Raw genomic sequence first — 15,012 nt, forward strand, 5'->3', positions numbered from 1 at the left:
TTCCTGGATTTTTTCTTTCCAAGCCCCGGTCCGAGGGTTAACGCTTGAGCCATTTACCTCGTGCTTCGTAAAACGAAACGTTCCTCTCCCGCCTTCTCCTCGCTCGCCTAAGCCGAGCCCGTGCTTACGTAAGATTGAGCACCGCGTCACGTGCACGCGGCTCGCGTATAGATCGCGCCAAGAAACAAAAAAAAGAAAAAGGAAAAAAAGGAAAAAAAGGAAAAAAACGCCGCATGTGCAATCGTAAGAGCGGCATTAGTATCCGTCGCACAAGCCGAACTCGACGTTCCTCGTGCGCCGCGTCTAGGCAAAAGAAACGATAGTTACGAAACCGAGCAGTTTCTTACGTCCTTTTTTCCCCCTTCCTCTCTTTCTTCTCTCTTTCCTCCTCCTCCTCCTCCTCCATACTCGATTCGAAACCCGGTAGCGCGACGATGATTCGACGTCGTTATCGTTACATTCGATGTTAGCTAGCTCCAAGTTATCCGATCGAGAATCACGTAAACGCGCATCCTTCGATACAAGCCGATCGCTGTACCCCGATAAAATCGTGGCGGACTACGTGCTTGTCCCTCTCGCGATATATGTATATGTATATGTATATATATATATATATATATATGAGTATGGCAACCGAACAAGCGTGTATCATTACGGTCGGTGCGTACTCGCAGAAATTCATATCGGGCTCTGTAATTATCGGATGTTTGACGGGCGGAAGGACAGCGGCAAACAGAGACAGTGAAAATTGCCGGTCTCTGCGCGGGGCGCACAAGCGTCTCTCGGTCCAACGTTAAATAGTACATCAACCTCGACGTAGCAGTCTCTCCTCTCTCTCTCCGTTTTGTTTTTTACCTCCTCTTTACCTACCTATGCCCTCCCCCTCTCCGTGCAAACTCCCGTTTTTACTCCTCGTTCCCCCCCCCCCCCCGTCGTTTCGGTCTCGTTCGCCAATACTCTCCAACTCTGACAACTAGCGAAACGAGTTTCACCTGACCTGATCCTGGTTCGATTTTTGTTGCAGGTGAAAATCTGGTTCCAGAATAGAAGGAGTAAATACAAGAAGATGATGAAGGCGGCGCAGCAGGGCGGCGGTGGTGGCGGGGGGCAGCACGGTAGCCTTCTGGCCGGTGGAACCGCGCTACCGGGGGGGCCATCCCCTCAACCGGGTCAACCAGGAAGTCTCATGCAAGGAGGTGAGTAGGGACAGGGTGTCTCGTGGAGAAAGTGTTATTATCTCGATCGTTTTTTATCCAATGCAACGTCGAAGAATCGTTTTAATTATATATTCACGCGTGTACGTGTCTCGAGGAGGATCAAAGCGGAGGATCGAATCGGACACGATTTTTATATAGCTTTAACGAGATCGAAAGATATTCAGTATCGGTTCTCGGATCGATATTCGATCGGATAGTTCGCCTTAACGAGGCGAATGTTTTACGCGAACGTAAACGGATTAATCAGGTCGAGGAGGAAAAAGAAAAAGAAAGAAAGAAAGAAGGAAAAAGTTGCGCGCAGCTGTTATCTTGGCGGCACGAATGTAATTCACGAATATCGGATCGGAAGATATAAATCAATTAAAGATGGAATCGCCACTGGCACGTAACAGCTCGACAACCTTGCTCGTGTCTAGACCTCGAGATACAACTGGTTCCGATGAATCTCTAACGAACTTTCTGAAATCTCCGATCTAGATTCTAAGCAATCCTCTTTTCTTTCTTTCTTTCTTCTTTTAACTTATTCCTACAAAAATCCATCTACCTTCTTCCTCGAACCACCCACATTTTCCAATCAACTCGATCTTTTCCATCGATCATCTTTACATTCAGTACCAAAGATTTACAGAAATTTAATTTCGAATCAATTTGTCCTTTAAATAAATCTACTCCACTTCCTCTTTCTACTTCCTCCGTTAAATCCTTAAATCAATCCCCGTTTTCTTTCCACTCTTTTTCAACCACCCTCTTCTCCCCCAGTTCTTCCAGATCGATCCTCGCGAATATTCCAATCCACTAAATCAATCCAAACGGCCCTCCACCAGGATCATCCCTCAACTGAACGCTCCACCCTCCCCCTTGCTCCCTCCGCGCAAGATAAGTCTATATCCGAAGGAGAAGGATCGATCTCGAACCCGTTCTCCGTTACCGTTTTCAGGAGGCGGAAGTTCGGTGTCGGGCAGTCCGACGACAGGCTACCTCGGCGGAATGGGAGGCGGCGCGGGGGGTCACACCCCCGGCAGTTCGAGCCCCGGAAGCGAGATGTCGCCTCAGCACAACGAGAGCCCGCCCGCACCCTCTTGGCCGGGCGAGATGAAGCACCACCCGCATCCGCACGCGCCACCGCACACCCACCACCACCCCCACACGCCTGGCCACCATCCACCCCCGCCGCCGCCGCCGCCGCACCACGCGGGCTACATGCCACAGTACTCGTGGTACCAAGCGGATCCTAATCCCGGACTACTCACGTAAGTGACACTTTTTTTCTTTCCCGAGGGTTGAGATTGCTCGTTCGAGAAACGATTGGGAGGGGTGTTTCTGCATAGAATCGAATTGTCGTTTCGAGTTCCTCGAATTTTTCTTTATAACATTCTTTTTTAACGAGAATGTGTAAATTTAAAAATATTAATTACATTGGATTTCTCGAGACGAACGTAGAATTTCAGAAGATATCGAGATTAAGATAATGTTTCACTATCTTATAAAAAATCGGTTGCTTATAATATTTTCGTCGAATTAACGAGGATACGTGGTAAATCTTTTCTCAGTAGATAAATTGAGGAGAAATTTAGAGATTCGAGCAGAAATTTTTTATATAATTTACAATTAGAGTATATTAGTTGTTTATTCAAATGACGAAGATATGTCGTAACTCTAAAAATAATAACGTATCCGTTGAATCGACGGAAGATGAAATTGCAACCATCTGCACGGATATAGAAGATAGCACGATTAAATCGTTGAAACCGTGGAACGAAGCGAAAAAATCGCACGGAAGAACGTGCTCCCCTCCCCTCGATTCTCGTTCTGGATGGCTCGAAGGGTTGGGTTCTAATGGCTCGTTCGTCTCTGGTATTTTTTCAGGGTGTGGCCGGCGGTTTAACGAAGATGTCCTTGGAGCTGTGTTCAGGAGGAACTGTTTCTTCGTAGCGCCGCGGACGTGGCAGCGCCCCTGCCCCAAAGTGCGAATACGTATACCACCTGTCGGGATGGAATTCACGTTCGATGTTAATAAAATGAGAAAAGAAATGGTTTCCATTCCTTGTAACGACAGCCGCGTGTTCATATCGGCCGGTTTTTGCGGCCCCTCGCGTATTATCGGGCCCCGTCCGTCGGTTTACGAGTAAAATCAAATTCCTCGCGTTCGTTGTTCCCGATATCGATCGCGTTGAGTCGACAAACTCGAATTCGCGACGTTGGAAAAATATATAGATATATATATATTGGTCGAGGAATCACGGACAATGTTGCATCGCGAGTGGCGCGATTCGACGAGTATCGTGGATGGAACGATCTCGTTTCAGCTGTAAGAATCGTGAAAGATGGCGCGCGCAATGGTCACGCGAGGGTGGAGACACGCGTGGAATCCCCTCGATCGGAAACCGATCTCTCTCGCGATGTTCGAGAAATGGCGCGCGAAACCGGAAAATAGAGATTCGGGTGGCGATCGATCGATCGGTCTAACGTAATTACGGATCGATGGGATTCGAACGATCGTGGAACAATCGCGCGGGGACAATCTCGGGGACAGCTTCGTTAAATGTCAAGATATCCCCGCGAAAATGGCGAGGATGCTCACTCGTCTCCAGATCTCTTTGCCGCGTTCCGAAGAAATACGATGGAGCGTACGACGAATTTCCCCCCGTATTTCCATCTAAATGTAAATGTCAATCTGGCGGTCGATGACGTTAGATCGGTCGATCCCTCGCGACAGTTGGCCAACCGAGGCGACTGACCCACTTCGTGATCTGGAAGCTGGATCTCGTCGGGCGAAACGAAACGGCGAGAAGGGGGAGAGGCGGGCGGGAGAAAAGAGGACGGAGCCGAGAGGGACGAACAGAGGTGGACGGGAGAGGAGGAGGCGACGAAAGAGAGAGAGAGAGAGGAAGGGAATCGAGGAGGGAGAGAAAGAACAAGTTGCACAAAGTCTCTCTCTCTCGAGTCGCCGAGAAACGGTCGTTCCTCAAGGCGGTTGGAAGTAATGAAATCCTAATGACATTTTCGTGAGTCAAACGATCTCGGCAATCACGGTGGCGCGGTGTAATCACCGGTCCCCTCCTTTCCGGATGAAGCAACCTAACCAACCGAGGGGACCCTCCTCCGAAAAGGAGCGGAGGACACGAAGAGATACGCGCGATTTACCACGAAACCCGGGGCCGTGCACGGCCAGGATGGAAAAAATCATTATCCCGCTCGACGTCGCGGCGGACAGTTCTGACAAGTTCTGCGCCGGTTCATTAAATTCGTGAAAAAGGAACGAGAAAAGAGAGAGAGAGAGAGAAAGGAAAATAAAAGAAACGAAGAAGAAAAACGAAAAAGATTGGTGAAAAAGAGTTCCTCGAAAATGGGCATGGATGAAACGTCGAAACATCTGTCGTTCGCGACGATCTCGCGAAATCTTTCTCGTTCCCAACGCAAAAATCGTCGGGAAAAATTTCTCTTTCTTTCGATATCGTTTCAACCCTCTGTTCGTAATTTTCGTAATTCGAATCTGAATAATTTTCGATCGAAAGGGATCGAGGAGGAGAACGAATTTTCAGGGTTTTACGCTGTTTTTTTACGCCGTTCCCCATGTCGGCCATGCCGGCTCACCCTTTGCCATCTTGCCATCGCGACAACGACGATACCGATGTGGCCTAGCTTTCAAAGAGACGCCACGAAACCGCAGGAAAAAAAAAAAAGAAAAAGGAAAAAAAAAAGAAAAAGAAACGATGGTTGCGGTTTGCAGGGGAAACTGGGAGGGCCGGTGTGCCCCACCGCCTGACCCAAATCCTCATGTCGGTGCAACAATGGTCGTCTCATGAGAACGCGGTCTTGCACGCTCCCTTTACTTCCTGATTCTGCCTTCTTTTTTCGCCTCCTCCGGAGAGATGCCACCGCCTCGACGATTCGCACCTCGAGGATTCGTGAAACTTCGTCGAAAGCTGCGTCGAAAGAACCTCGACTTTTTTTTTTTTTTCTCTCTCTTTTCCGATTCGATCACCGTTTCGTTTGTAACGTGGTGTCGGTGTGTCGGCCGGATTCGTGTAATACTCGTATAATAATTGCAATAATAATTTAAAATGATAATTGTAAAATCATTTTAGATAATTCCGGATAATTTATAATAAGATATCGCGAATGAAATTAGATTTGTTATCCTTAAAAGCAATTAATCTGATTAACTTCATCGTATATTGTATACGATATACTTTATGCGGTTTTTTTTCTTCTTTTTTTTTCTTTTTTTTATTTTATTAAGATTTTATTCACTCGAGTGATATGAATTTCATAAGAAGTTGATGATTAATCCCATGTTTCTTATCTCATTCATTACGAAACAATTTTGATCCGTGTATTATATATATTTTTATCCAACATTCCATTCCGAATATTTTATTCATTTATAAAATAAATGAAAATTAAAAACACGTAACATAATTTAATTTCAGAAGAACACGATTCAATCACGTGTTACGAATCGTTATTTATATCTCTCAAAATTTAAATAATTTGTTTCGAGATTTTTTAAGAACGCGAAAATTAATCAATAAATGAATGAATTATAAAACGAAAGGATTAATCGAGTGAAACAGATGAACAAAAAAAAAAAAAAAAAAAAAAGGTTCTTTCGACCGAATTACGTTTCGTGATTCCCCGGCAATTCCCCGTTAGAATATTTCCTCGAGCGCGCTCGAGCTTTCCCATCGTGAAACTCTCGACATGGGAACAGAGTACAAAGCCAGTTTCACGCCGCTGGACATCTGGAGCCATCGCGTGCCACCTCGAAATCCGCGAGAAGAAAGAAGAACGAGGCCTGGAGCCTCGTCGTATCGGCGACGGATCAAACGATGAAAAAGGATCCACGCGTTTTTCCCTCCACTTTTCCAAAATTTTCCCATCCGTTCTCCCGCACCTCTCGACGCACCTTGGCGACGATCCATCGACGACGGTCACGGTGCACGCCTCGATTCAGCTTGATTATCTTAGACGAGAGTGATCCCCTTCCTCCGCCACGCCAAATAATAAGTGCCGTTAGATCCGACCGCAACCTGAAAACGGAGGACGAAGGAGAAAAGACGAAGAAACACGGAGGGGAACGGTTCTCTCGCGTTTCAGATTCGGTGCAATAATGAGAAGGAGGCGTGCGTAAATAAATTGACACACTCGAATGTGTTTTTCCCCTCGAAGTTCCTAAAAGTTGCGTGTTCGAAGAGGCGAGCGCGAGCGCGAGTAAGAGAAGAGAAAAAACAGCGTAAAACGAATTCGATTCGCGCGACGAACTGTTTGACGAAAGTGTTTGTCTTCGAGGTGTTTAACGCGCGCGCGGAGGATACCGTTATTCGAATTTTTTCTTTTTTTTTCTTTTTTTTCTCTCTTATCCTGCTCTCCTCTGTCGACTCCTCGAGAGCAAAAATTAAGAGGAAAAAGGGGGGTGCGCGAGGGGAGGGGAAAAAGAAGCGCGTCCCTCCCCTTCCCTCCCTCCTCTCCTCCGTGATTGTGTTCGCCGTTGCGAGAAGAAACGCGTAACGCGTTGCAGTTTCAGCTTTGTCACGCTTTCGTCGAGTTCGCGGGATAATAGAATAGAACCGGCCGGAGGACGACGAGCGAAACGGACTTCGAACGATGGAGATGCGAACGAGTTGGCGTTGGCGTTGGGATGAGTGTTGCGAGGAGATAATATAATGGAGCATCGAAGTGCGTGAATGAATGAGAGAGAGAGGGAGAGAGAGAGGGAGATGCAAGGGGATAAAAAAAGGAGGAAGGAAAGGAGTCCGTAGAATTTACTAGCGTTACTAGTCCCGGTGCAAGCTGAAACGGGGGTCGGATGTGAGCGGCGTGAACAGATTTATAAAAAAATGTTCGATCCCCCTTTTCCCTCGTGTGCGTGTAAATATTGCACCGGGGCCCAACCCCCTCTTAGCACGTAAGACGTAAATACAAAAATCGAAGGAGGAGGAGGAGGAGGAGAAGAAGAAGAAAAGAAGAAGAAGAAGAATCTGTGTAAAATACGATATTGTGATAAGAATTGTGTAAAGAAAATGGGATTAAAGAAAAGAAAGAAAGAAAGAAAGAAAGATAGAGAGAGAGAAAGGGAGAAAGAGTGGAAACCAGAGAATCGTCTATATACATATAGGTTAAATAACAACACGGCAGACCCCCGCAGTTTATCAATTTTATTGAAGTACCCTTGTACGAATATAGATATTACGAGGACTAAAATACCTTAATTATGATTACTATTGTATAAAATATGAATAATAACTAATTAATTCAATTTAAAACTAATCGATTTGAATTCACGTGTAACCTCATATCCAATTATTCAACCAACCCTCCAACTCTCCTCACGAGATTCGTTCGTGAATGATTTTGGGATGAAAAAATGACGGCGTTGTTGAAAGTTCGAGCAGGGGACAGAGATAGATGGATCGCTCGTTTCCAGGAAGAACCGAAGCAGAAAACGAAGGCAAAATCCTGATGTCCTGACGGTACGTTCCTTTTTTTTTCTTTTTCTTTTTCTCTTTTCTCTTTTCTTTTTTCTTCCCTTTTTCTCTTTGTTCACCGGTAGCGGACACCACCTGCCGTTCTAGAGGCGGTGTACGCATGCTCTACTTTTATGGATAACTGTACTCCTATCTCGCTTAAAGCAAAGCCACCGACTATTCCGCGTCCTCTGCCAGTGTCTCTACGCGGTGTCTTGGAAGACTTGGAAAATCGAGATTTCAATCGTGCGGAATCGTTTTCACGATATATATCCTCTTAATAAGCGGAATTCCCTCTGGTATGTATAAATGTCATTTTAATAATTCGTTGAATACATTTTACACGATATTTTTTTCATACCTCACACGCAGTACCTATTTTCTGATCAGGAGATGGAATCAAAGAATCTCGACAAGACTTCTCGACAAAAGTATTACATCGAAAATTCTCTAGAATAGAATCAATCCTATAATAGATCAAGAAAGAAAAAAAAGAGGTATATCATCGATGTTTCAAAAAAATATCTCAAAATCTTTTTATTGAACCGATTAAAATTAATTCTTTATCTCCTCGTTTCGGATAAATACTCGAAATACTTAAGGGAAAAAGAAAAACAATTACACTCTATCTGATATCCGTGGAAAGGATGATGCACATCCACGGAGCGCCGAGAGATTCGATCGATCGTGGACTACCTCTCCTCGGCTGACAATCCGAGTTCGGCTGATCGTAATAATCGCGGCGATGCTTAATAAGCCAATTACCCATCCGACGATTAAATCGTTCGTTTATCTGGATATTGATTCACGACGAGACAAAGGTTCTCCTCTTCCTCTTTCGACAAAAGCGGCCATTCTCGGCGGCACACCGCTCGCTTGCTCGCTCGTTCGCTACGCGCGGCTACGCTTGCTCGTCCGTGCGGGACCATCGGCGGAAAAAGGTGTACCGATGTTACCGATGAATGCGGTGTGCGCGGTTTCCAAACGTAAACTTATACTCGGTGAAAAGGGGGAGGGAGGAAGAAAGAAAGAAAGAAGGGAAGAAGAACGATCAAGGAGCGTGGAAGGAGAGAAAGAGAGCGGTGGAAAGAGGGCACGACAATGCACAAAGTCTCGCAAGACGCACGGGGAAACGTTGCAACCGGGGGAGGGAGGGGGGACAAAAACCTATAATGGACACAATGGTCGATGGATCCTCTCTCTTTCTCTCCCGACTGTGTGGGCCCTCGGCTGGGTAAGGCGTCGGTATTCATCGCGACGTACCTTCGAAAAGATTACGTCGAGTGGATTGTCTGCTCCTTTTTCTTCTTCCTTTTCTCTCTCTCTCTCCAAAGTGGCGTTTTCCATCGTTGAAACTCGGCGAACCGATCTGTTTTTCACTCGTTGCGCGTGGCTTTGACGACTTATATCGCGTTATATCAAACGCTTCTATCTTGTATCTCGCCTCATTTTCTATCCAATAGAATGGATTTATAGTAACGTGATTGATATTCCAAGAAGGGCGACAAAAGTGGGGAAAAACTCGGGAGAGATTGACCGGGCTATTTTCTTTTTTCTTTTCTTCCATCCGAGAAAAAGAGAAACGGGGTCAATTGCGGTTTATCCCAAGTTCGTTAGGCTAACGAGCGGAGAGTAAGAGGAGATGATTCGCGTCAATCGTTAACGAGTATTACTTCCGAGTGTCGATCGAATCCGTGTCGAAGATCGTGTTCCCAGACGAAACATGGAAGGTGGTTCCAAGGCCTGAACGCTTGGCGCGCCTCGTTTAATTCAACTTGCCCTCAACATCCCCCTTGTTCTATTATCCCCATCCACCCGCCCTCCCACCTCTTTAATTGCATCGCCGAAGATGAGATCCGAATCTAGAAGCCGAGAACAAACACACGAGGCGAGCAGAAAATTAAACTATTAAACTGCTCGAGAAGTTAAGTATCGCGCGTCACGATCATCTTGATGCCTTCCACGTGCTTGGTTGGGCGAGCGAGAGGAGCGCTACTTCGCTACGTCGCTTTATCGTGGACGAAGATCGGGACGGTGAAAATAATTATTGAAATAATTTTCCCCTCCTGATTTTTGGAACGGGGAGTATGTAAGATAAAATGAAGAGAAAGAGAGAAAAAAGAAAGAAATTATATTCGAGATGCTACATGTATAAATATATATATAACGAAAGAGTAAAGAAAGAATCGAAAAAATGGGAAAGGGATAAAAAAGATGATCGGCGTCGATGATATACGAACGCACGCGCGTGTTGGATGGAGAGAATATAGCGCAGTAGGAATTAGTATCGTGCAGGGGTCAGGAAGAGCGAGCCACGGCCTGCTAAAGACGGCGGACGATATCGAATAAACAAACGAACGAGTGGGAGGCGGAGGAAGTGGCGGATATTAAGGTCTTCGTGACGGAACTTGGCTCGTATTATAGCGAGCTAAGTGAGGAGGTCTCCTCGTCTGGTCGAACTAATTCTATTATTTCTCGTCCCTTCCTTCCACCACCATAAACCGCCTCTATCCGACCGAGGATCATCGCTGTTAGACCAGCTCTCTCTTTCGCTAGATTGTCTTTGGGATGAAGAAGCACGCTGATAAATGTGTCCTTCGTTTCAATCTTTGCGCTACGTTACGTGTATCATTATTATTATTATTATTATTAGGAAAGGATTGCGAGTCGATTTTTTCGAGGAGACTTTCGTTTCGTACGATTTTTCATCGCCGAATTCAGAGAGAAATCTGTCTTTGACACAATGAAATCGATCTAGAGATTCGAAAATTTACGATCGTAAAATTTTCTGTTGGACAATATGTGAAAGCAAAACGAGAGCCTCGAACATCGATTATTATCCATCTTCTTAACACTCTAAAAAATATTTGGAGAAATTCGTTGATAGGAAATTTAGATTCGATAATAATCGATAATAGGGTAAATTGGAGGGGGAAAGAAAATTATAAGGACGATGATATGGATGGTGATGAAGTTTGGATGAAATCGGTGGTCCAGACTCGGGTGGTGGAGGGAGGTGGAGAGAAAGGAAAGGGTGTCGACGGGCGGGAAAAGAGGAAAAGTTAGGGGAGTGAAGTTAGACGCGGTGGAAGCAAGAGGTGGTCAGGTTGGGGTGCCAATTTGCGATTCCACGCAGCAAGAAGGGCGTGGCGGGCCCGCGCATAGGGTGGCTCGTTCGTTTGCGCGACATTGTCGGGCAACCCTAACCTTCTGCCCATCAGCCCCCCCCAGCCATCTTTCTCTCTTGGCCCGAGAGCCTCGTTCACCGCGTTAATCTCATAATTCTCCATCCATCCGTGTGTGTGGATGGAAACGAATGAGTTCGGCCTTGAAGGCCGTGGCCGCGAGAAAACACGAGATGTTTACGAAGCGAACGAAAGCGACAGCGTTTCTTTCCAGCGATAATATCGAGTGGGATTGTTCGAATTGTGGGAAATCTTTGCAATCGATCATTAGAATCTTATAAGAATACATTGCAGGAATGTATGCTCACGTGGTTGAAATAGAATTAATATATTATTTTATGAGAGGATCATATTGTATCGTAGGATGTTGCGACGGAGAGTTTTTTTTTGTTCTTAAGGAAAAAAGGTTGGGGGGCCTGAACTCGTTAATTGCTCACTCCTCTGTTTTTTTTTTTTTTTTTATCAATATATTAAATGAATTTATAATCAACCATTCCTGTTTATTTCGCCAACGATATAATAATGTTAATTCGAGATGTTAATTCCTCCTCGCATCGTTCTCATGCATCCCATTCTATTCGCTTTTGTTAAACGCTTTTATATTCTCATATTAATTTACAAACGAGGATATTGAATACACCTTAAACGCTTATAGATTAAATATTTTTAAAACATCTCGCAACTGTATATATATAAAAATATTTCCACTGTTGGTATCTCTACTAGAATGATAATTAATAAATAAATTATAATACTGATATTTAATTTATAATATATATATATATATATATATATATATATATATATATATATATATACATATATTTTTTTATATCTCTTCGTCCTTCATATTTCTTCGTTAAATCAAATTTAATCCCTTGCGGAAGAAACGAGTTTGACTAGTTTTATTAATTATAATGTCAAAGTACACGGAGATACGAACGTATCGTAAAGATAAAGAAAAATAATGATGGATTGACTCGGAAACGAAATCGAATCCAATATCAAAGGATCGTAATATTTGAAAAAAGAAAAGAAAAGAAATATTATATCGAATGAAAATTCGAATCAAAGTCGATCTAGATCATGGAATCATTTCACAAGAGGAAGTGGCGTTAGTGGGATATTATATAACGGCTTTTAAAAGGTGGAATTGTCGCGACGCCTTCTGGACATCCAGCTGGCAGGAGTGGCAGGGCGCAATGGGCACAAAGGTCGAGAGGAAACGTACGCGGAACTCCGCCCAGCGTATCGTTTGTCTCGCAAGGGGTTGAAGCCACGTGGCGTGGTAAGACGCCACGCGTCTTTGGCGAATAGAAACGTGGAAATAAAAAGAAGAAGAAGAGGAAGAGGAAGAAGAGGAAGAAAGAAAGAAACAAGGTATCGACTCGGCATGATCCAACAATCGGTCCTACGACGACGCTCGCTTGCATCACGTTTTTTTCGCTTTCGAAATGACACAATAACCGCATCGAATTTACATGGAAATGGTAGTATTTATTACCTGGAAACTGTGTGACCGTGCCTGTATGAATATTCAATACGAAATTAAACGGGTAAACGACGTTTCGCACATATTAAATAAGATGTGGCAAGAAGAGAAGAAAGAGAAAAAAAGGGGAAAAAAAAAGGAAAAATGATATACTGGATGAGCGGAGCAATTAAAGCCTCGAACGTTGATCGAATGTTTTTCTTCGAAATTGGAAAAAAATGATACGAAGTACAAGCAATAACGCATCTTTGAACAATCTTAATTGCTTGGAATATGGATGATCGAAGATTATGACAAATATATATCACTTTTTACTATCGATTAGATGAGAAGTGAAAAATCACCATAAATCCCATTGGATTTGATGAAAAAAATTCAGTATTGAGAATCATTCGATTCGTCATTCTCGGTAAAATATTCTTCTATTTACACTCGCGATTGACAATTATGACTGTCGAGTTACAACACACGATTTAAAACGAATTACGCGATAATTAAATAATTTGAAACGCTGACTGTATTATGTTTAAAAAAATACAGTCGAAAAATTTTAGGAAACACGATATCATTAATCGTGCAATCGAGTCAATTGTGAACGCGAAATAGCAACGGTTTTTTTTTTTAAGTTTTCTTTATTTCGCGAATCTATAATCTTTCGAGATCAATGTTAATGTCGTTCGACTCGAAATTGAAAATTCTCGCGCAGCTTGTCGCTATTGAATAAGAACGTCATTATTAATGACTGTGCGCGAGAAATTTTTTTGCGTAAGAAGAAAAACAAGTTGAAGATCTTATATATCGACATGTTATGCGACAGTGATACATTGCATCGATATATGTAATACATATGTAATGCATATATCGCTAATCGCATTAATAAATTCAAAAATTATAATCCGTACCCACACACACACATATATATATATATATATTTCTCTCGAGTTTGTTACTTTGTATGACAAGATCATTATCGTTTTACTTGATATGTGTAAATATTAAATATTTACCATACTTCGTTAAGTTATAAGTTTTTCTTCTTCAATATGTGAGATAAAATAACATTTAAATTTCAAATTTTTAAACGGAGTATAATATTTATTTGAAATTGAAATGATAATTTTTGCTAGGAAATTAATGTGTTTTTCTAATGCATTTTGATTTCAATAGCCGTCCCAGTAGCCAGGATTAATTTGAAGTGTTGCAAAGTGTTGAATACGAGCCGATAATTGAAAATGAATCTCGGCTTTGAGAAAAAAAAAATTGTATGTAAATCTCCGAGAAAATTGAATCGTGACAAATGGATAAAGCAATGATTATCAAGTGGGGAGAGAAAAAGGAAGAAAAAAAGGAAGGAAGAAAAAAAAAAGGAAAAGGAAAAGGAAAAAATAATGATAGCTGCGTCGCAGAAGGCGGAAAAGAAAAGAATGTCGGATGAATCGGTATAACGCAGAGAGTATATCGGATAAATTGGTTTTTATTGGTCCCCACTGTCCACGGCGACGAGTTATGCGCATGGTGATCGTTAAGGTGATTAAGAAATCACGTGCCATTAACGCTCATTAAGGAGCCAGGGCTAATCCCGACGTATGTATCAAGTCTCAGTCTCCTCCTTGTTTCCTGCACTCGCTCCTTCGCCGAATACATTTTCCATCCTCGTAAATTTTCTCGTTGCAACTTTTTTATAAAAACGCCTCGAATCGAATTTCTTTTAATTTTCTTCGTCCATTTTATCCAAATTAATTTGAAGAAAAAAAATGATACGATTCAAAATTTTCATCCCCGAATAATTTTAAAGAAAAATCACTCCAATTTTCCTATTTCCCGCATAACTGAATCGTGATAAATTTAACTTTCATTCGAGGTCAATTAAAAATTTTCCTGTCTTCGATCGAAAAACAATTTCCGCCCACCACGAAAAAAAGCTTAACTCCCAAAAATTCTTAAAGATTCTCCCGATCGAATTCTCGAGTTCGAAAGCGCAGAAACACGGAATTTTCGTTCGAAAAAAAGAAAGAAAAAAGTCAAGTGCGTCGAACCGATCTGTCCACATCTTTATCCTTTATTCCCGGACGTTAAGAAGGGTTAAGGGGATTAAGGGGCAAGCCATCGAGGAGGATGAGTTCCCTCTTTCGAAGCGACGCTGCCACTCTAGCTACCTGTCGGCGCAAAAATAAACAGATTTGAAGAAACGTTTCATCCTGCGGTAGCCGAAGTGAATTTAAAGTCCCATTGGACGGTGGGCGCGCGTCGCCCGACCCTCTGACCCACTCTCGTCGAGTGGGGTCGGTTTGTAAAAGGGCTGGTGACACTAATCCGACGTTAACGGGCCCAGCGGTGATCTCAGATCTTATCTGTTGGAGGGCGAAATCATCCTCGAAAGAATTTAAATTCTTCCGCCATCCTTGCTTGGTCCCAATTCCGCCCCTCTTCTCTTCCTCTGTTGTGGAAGGAAGGAAGGAAGGAAGGATATCGTACGTATTATCGAATTAACGGTGTCGGATTGACGGATGAATCTGTTTGTTTTTCATGCATGTTTCAAGAAGGCTGGACGTATGAGAGTCTATATTACCGAGGGCCAACTTCTTTTGTCGATATCTCTTTTGTCGGGCGACCGCGAACGACGTTAAGAAAGGCAACATTTCATGTATTAT

General features: G+C 43.2%; 1 protein-coding gene across 6 annotated transcripts in view; it reads left to right on the forward strand.

The window, feature by feature from the left end:
- Positions 1-7,483, forward strand: part of Dll (distal-less) — a 75,944-nt gene extending 68,461 nt beyond the window's left edge. For 4 of the 6 annotated variants that reach the window (XM_016915684.2, XM_016915685.2, XM_006560304.3 and 1 more), the window contains exons 3-5: positions 1,025-1,196; positions 2,155-2,467; positions 3,084-7,483. In XM_016915684.2, coding sequence (XP_016771173.1) covers positions 1,025-1,196; positions 2,155-2,467; positions 3,084-3,102 — 504 coding nt within the window. In that variant the 3' untranslated portion in view covers positions 3,103-7,483. Of the gene's footprint in view, positions 1-1,024; positions 1,197-2,154; positions 2,472-3,083 lie in introns of those variants that run through there. The other 2 variants (XM_016915686.2, NM_001131037.1) reach the window with 1 other exon arrangement.
- Positions 7,484-15,012: the final 7,529 nt, after the last annotated feature.

Source organism: Apis mellifera, linkage group LG13 (genome assembly GCF_003254395.2).
Source record: "Apis mellifera strain DH4 linkage group LG13, Amel_HAv3.1, whole genome shotgun sequence".
Lineage (NCBI taxonomy): Eukaryota > Metazoa > Arthropoda > Insecta > Hymenoptera > Apidae > Apis > Apis mellifera.